The 4,881-nt window shown below is 47.2% G+C and overlaps 1 protein-coding gene across 1 annotated transcript in view; it reads left to right on the top strand.

The window, feature by feature from the left end:
• The window catches only part of Tnfrsf8 (TNF receptor superfamily member 8), a 49,306-nt gene that overhangs the window by 40,382 nt on the left and 4,043 nt on the right, over window positions 1-4,881 (top strand). Inside the window, exon 12 of the mRNA XM_021201089.2 lies at window positions 1,604-1,814. Within this exon, the coding sequence (XP_021056748.1) occupies window positions 1,604-1,814 (211 nt within the window). The remainder of the gene's footprint in view (window positions 1-1,603; window positions 1,815-4,881) is intronic.

Raw genomic sequence — 4,881 nt, 5'->3', positions numbered from 1 at the left:
TTGTATAGCCCTGGCTGTCCTGGAACTCACTTTGTAGACCAGGCTGGCCTTGAACTCAGAAATCCGCCTGCCTCTGCCTCCTGAGTGCTGGGACTAAAGGTGTGTGCCACCACACCTGGCTGACCTTGAACTTCTGACCTTCCTTCCTTCACCAAGTGTTAGGATTAGAGTCATGCACCATGTCTGGCTAAAATGAGTGGGAGGGGGAGGTGAAAGGGGAGTCCTGTTCTGGGAATCAAATCAGAGTGCTAGGAAAACTCTACAATCCTGAGCTACATCCCCAGTCCTGGCCTTCAAATTATTGTAAAAGAATAATCAAGATTCCATAGATCTGTTCTCTGAATCTCTCACCCTGGGTCCTTTTGAAGATTGCAGATGAATGCCACACACCAGGTATTTTGTTTCCCTTTGTACTTACTCATAAATGTGAGAAACCGGGACTGGAAAGATGGCTCAGTGGTTAAGAACACTGACTGCTCTTCCAAAGGTCCTGAGTTCAAATCCCAGCAACCACATGGTGGCTCATAACCATCTGTAGTGAGGTCAGACGCCCTCCTCTGGTGCATCTGAAGACAGCTACAGTGTACTTATATATAATAATAAATAAGTCTTTAAAAAAAAGAACAATAAAAAAAAACCACAAAGCACATTTTTAAATAAATAAATGTGAGAAACCAAACTAACACATTTCTAAAGGTGTGGCTCTTTTTTTTTTTTTTTTTTTTTTTTATGAATTAGGATGTGGTCAAAGACTTCTCTCCCAGAAGTTGAGAATGCAGAGGCACCAGGAGTTGGTGAAGCTAGAGGAGACTCCAGCATGTAGATCTTTGGCTAGAAATGTACTAACTAACTAACTAACTAACTAACTAACTAACTATATATATATATATATATATATATATATATATATATATATATATATATGACCCTGGCAGAGTTACTGCACTCCACCAGGTCTCAGTTTTTCCATCCATAAGATGTGCAGGTGCTAGTATTACAACCATGCAGTGTGGTTTTGAGGATGGCACATCACTCTTAGGACTAGCCTGGATGTAGCGAGAGTATGTGAAGGACTGATGGTTGCTCAGCACAGAGTGAAGGCAACATGAGTTGAGGGTGTGGCTCTGTGGATAGAGTGCTTGCCTATTAGGCAGGAAACCCTGTGCTGGGGTCCCAGCACCATAATCTCAGTGCTATGGAGTTGAAAGCAGGAGGGTCAGAGGTTCAAGGTCATCCTCAGGTATGTATCAAGTTTGAGGCTAGCCTGGGCTACAGAGACGGTCACAAAGGCAAAGCAAGTAGTTGGGTGCACACCTTTGATACCAGCACCCGAGAAGTAGAAACAGGTAGATCTCTGTGAGTTCCTGGGCCAGCCAGGTTTATATATTAAGTTTGAGATCAGCCACAGCTATATGGTAAGATATTATCTCAATTAAAAAACAAGCAAACAAAAGCACACACACACACACACAAACTTATATTCTTGGGTATGCTACATAGGTGCCTTATGCTGTCAGGTAGCTTGTGGCAACTTTAAAGAATTTTAAAAGCTTTTCGCGGGCTTCCCAAGCCCTGCCTGCTGAGCCCTTACCCCTGTTCACAGCAGCTGCAGAGAAGCGGGTCGATGACAGATCCCAGCGCTGGACACAAGTTGAGCCCAGTGAGCCCTCCTCCAACTGTGGACACTTGTGCCAGTGTTGGGGCCACCTTGGAGAGCCTGCCCCTGCTGGATGACAGCACAGCTGGGAATCCTTTTTCTCCCAGGGATCCTCCAGAGCCCCGGGTGTCCACGGAACACACCAATAACAGGATTGGTGAGTCCTGATGGGTGATCCTGGTCTAATCGAGTGGGCAGAAGGGAGATGGGTGCTGAGCTCTGGATGGGACTTGGGGAGGTATGCATTCCTTGTCACCCTTCAGTCTGCCCCCAGATCAAGCTTTTGTCCAGGAAGAAGGCCAGAGTGCCACTTTGTGGGGAGTACTGGGGACATTCACTAAGAGGGCATAAAGTGATGAACACAGTGTTTGTCATTCTTAAAGGGAAAAAGAATCTTTCCCCACTGGCCTAATACAGAGCCAGAAGGTTCGGAAGGAAGGAAGGCCGGTGACGTCAGACACTTATCTAGCAACACCTCTGTCCCAACTTCTGGGAATAATGACGTTACCCTCTTTCATGGCTGAAGAAACTGAGGCTTGGGGTAGCAGGCATGGAGTGGGGTTTCTTCTTGAGTTGCCGAGACTCAGCCCCACATCTGCTGGGTTCTGGAACACTGGTTTTTGTTCGTCATACTCATGGGTCTCAGCGGAAGCCTAGAGGCCAGCCCAGGCACTCCCGCAATTCTCCTCTCTGCTGCCCTCCAGCCAGGAAAACATCTGCTATGACTCCCATGGGCCCTGCTTCCATCCTCACTTCCCACCACTTCGGAACATATGTATCAGTGGTTCTTAACCTGTGGGTTGAGTCTCCTTTGGCAAACCTCAATCTCCAAAAATATTGACATTGAGGTTCATAACAGTAGCAGCATTATAGTTAAGGAGTGGCAATGGAAATAATGGTATGGTTAGGGGGTCATCACAGCATGAGGGACTGCATTGAAGGGTCCCTGATCCTCCCCTCTCCCCAACCCCTCCCTCTCCCCTTTCTCCCTAAGCTGCTCTGCAAGGTCATTTCCTCGCCTATAGCAGGCCTTCTGAGCCTGGGTACCCCCTCATGTCCTGGAGGTAGCATTCTCACATCTCTACTCTGAACAAGCCAATGCTCTCTCTGCTGAACTTCTCCACCCAGTGTCCCAGCCCCCCAGCTCGGTGCTCCCTCGAGTGTTGCTGGCTCTGTTCTGATGCTAGAAGGACATGGGTGACGGTCCTTCACATTCCCCTGACAGTCTGTGGTGATGAAAGCTCTAGAGCTGTCTTTGTCTCAAAGAAATGTTTACAGTTACCGCTTTCGGTTAAGTTCTATTTGAAAAGAATGTGTTTGGAAAAACACTGCCAAAGGCTCCTTCAGTTTTCCAAGGAGTCCTGATGGTGTTTGAATCCAAGGTGACTAAAGGCCTTGGAACTTGGAAACAGGGCCAGAGCCTGTTCAGGGAGGGAGGTGGCAAGGGTTAGGGATAAGGGAGGGTTGCTGAGGGAAGGCCCTAAGAGGTTCTCTGGGACATCAGAACTCAGGTGACTCATCTGTCCTCTTAGTGACACACCAGAAAAGCAACCTCCCTGTCCAGTTTCCTACAAGGACAAATGGGTCTAAGCTTCCTCCTTCTCTGGTTGCACCCCCTTTGCCTCTCCTTCCCTTAACTTGACCGGGGTTTTTCCCCCAGAGCTGGGATGGGGGTGGAATCTAAGCAGCTGGAGGTAGGCAGCCTGTGATGATAAAGCCAGAGGATCGGGACCCAAAGGCATGACAGAGCGGTCGCCTGTCTCTGGCCTTGTCTTCTTCTGCCCTCACACCTCCTGCCACACACACACACACACACACACATTATTCTCCAATACCTCCTCTCTCTCTCTCTCTCTCTCTCTCTCTCTCTCTCTCTCTCTCTCTCTCTCTCTCTCTCTCTCTCTCGGGTGGGGGGATGTGTCACATGTGCATATAGAGGTCAGAGGACCACTTCACATGTCAGTTCTCTCCTTCTACCATGTGGGTCCCAGGGATCGAACTCGGGTCTTTGGGTTTGGCAACAAATACCTTTACATACTGAGCCCTCTTGAAACGCTTTCATCTCACGTATTTAGTTGGTGCGTATGCCACTGCATGGGTGTGGAAATTAGAGAACGACTTGTGAGAGTCAGTTTTCTCCTTCAACTCTGTGAGTCCCTCTCATAGCTAAAAATGAAGTATTTTCACTAGCCCATATAAAAGACACACAATCCAGATATCTTATTTACAAGCCATAAACCTAGACTGGGCAGGTTTGGGGCTATTCTAACTTATGTTCCAGCCACATGTCCCTTGTGACTTGCTGTTTTTCCTAGCCATGTGCTCATGGTTCATGTTTTCTCATGGTGCCTCCTCCAGTCTCTGTGTCCTTTCTTCTTCCTTCTCTCTACCTGCAAACCCCAACCAGGTGGCTGAAAACCCGCCTACTTCTACCTTTTGCCCAATCACAGGCCTTAGCTTTTTATTGACCAGTTCACTTGAGGAGCAAGATTACATAGCATCATTTGGTATACATGAGGATCTCCTCATCCCTGAGGATCAACTTGTGGGGGGCAAGGCAACCAGATTGTGGGATCCAGTATTTAGCATTTGAATACAAGCAGCATCAGTCCAACCTCCTGCAGTGACCTCTTCTTAGGTGACCCCAGTACCTTACCTCTGAACCCATCTGTCCTTTTTGCTACCAGGGATTGAACCTGGTGCCTTTTACATGCTAGGGTAGTGTTCTACTACTGAGCTAGTCCACCCACCTTTGTTTGGTTTAAATATTAATTTTTAAAATTAAAAACTATGTGTGAGTGTGTTTGTGTGTGTGTGTGTGTGTGTGTGTGTGTGTGCGTGTGTGCACACGCGCACGTGGGTACAGAGGCCAGAGGTTGACTTGATTATTCTGATTACACTCCACCTTATATCTTGCCAGGGTCTCTCACTTGAACCCAGAGCTCACTGATGCAATTATTAGCTAGCTACCTTGCTTGGGGATCCCCTGTCCCTGCCCCCCACATGCTGGGGATACAGGCTGCCCCCAACACCTACCCAGCACTTATTTGGATGTTGGAGATCTGAACTCTGGTCCTTATGCTTGTATAACCAGCGCTTTTCCCTCTAGGTTATCTCTCCCCAGCTCTTGTTCTGTTTTCTGGATTGATTGTTTTTGTTTTGTTTTATTTATTTGTTTGATAAAACAAAAACAAAAAACAACAACAACAACAAAAAAAAAAAAA

Source organism: Mus pahari, chromosome 6 (genome assembly GCF_900095145.1).
Source record: "Mus pahari chromosome 6, PAHARI_EIJ_v1.1, whole genome shotgun sequence".
NCBI classification, from domain to species: domain Eukaryota; kingdom Metazoa; phylum Chordata; class Mammalia; order Rodentia; family Muridae; genus Mus; species Mus pahari.
Note: the sequence above shows the minus strand (reverse complement) of the source record. Positions and strands in the feature narration are given on the sequence as shown.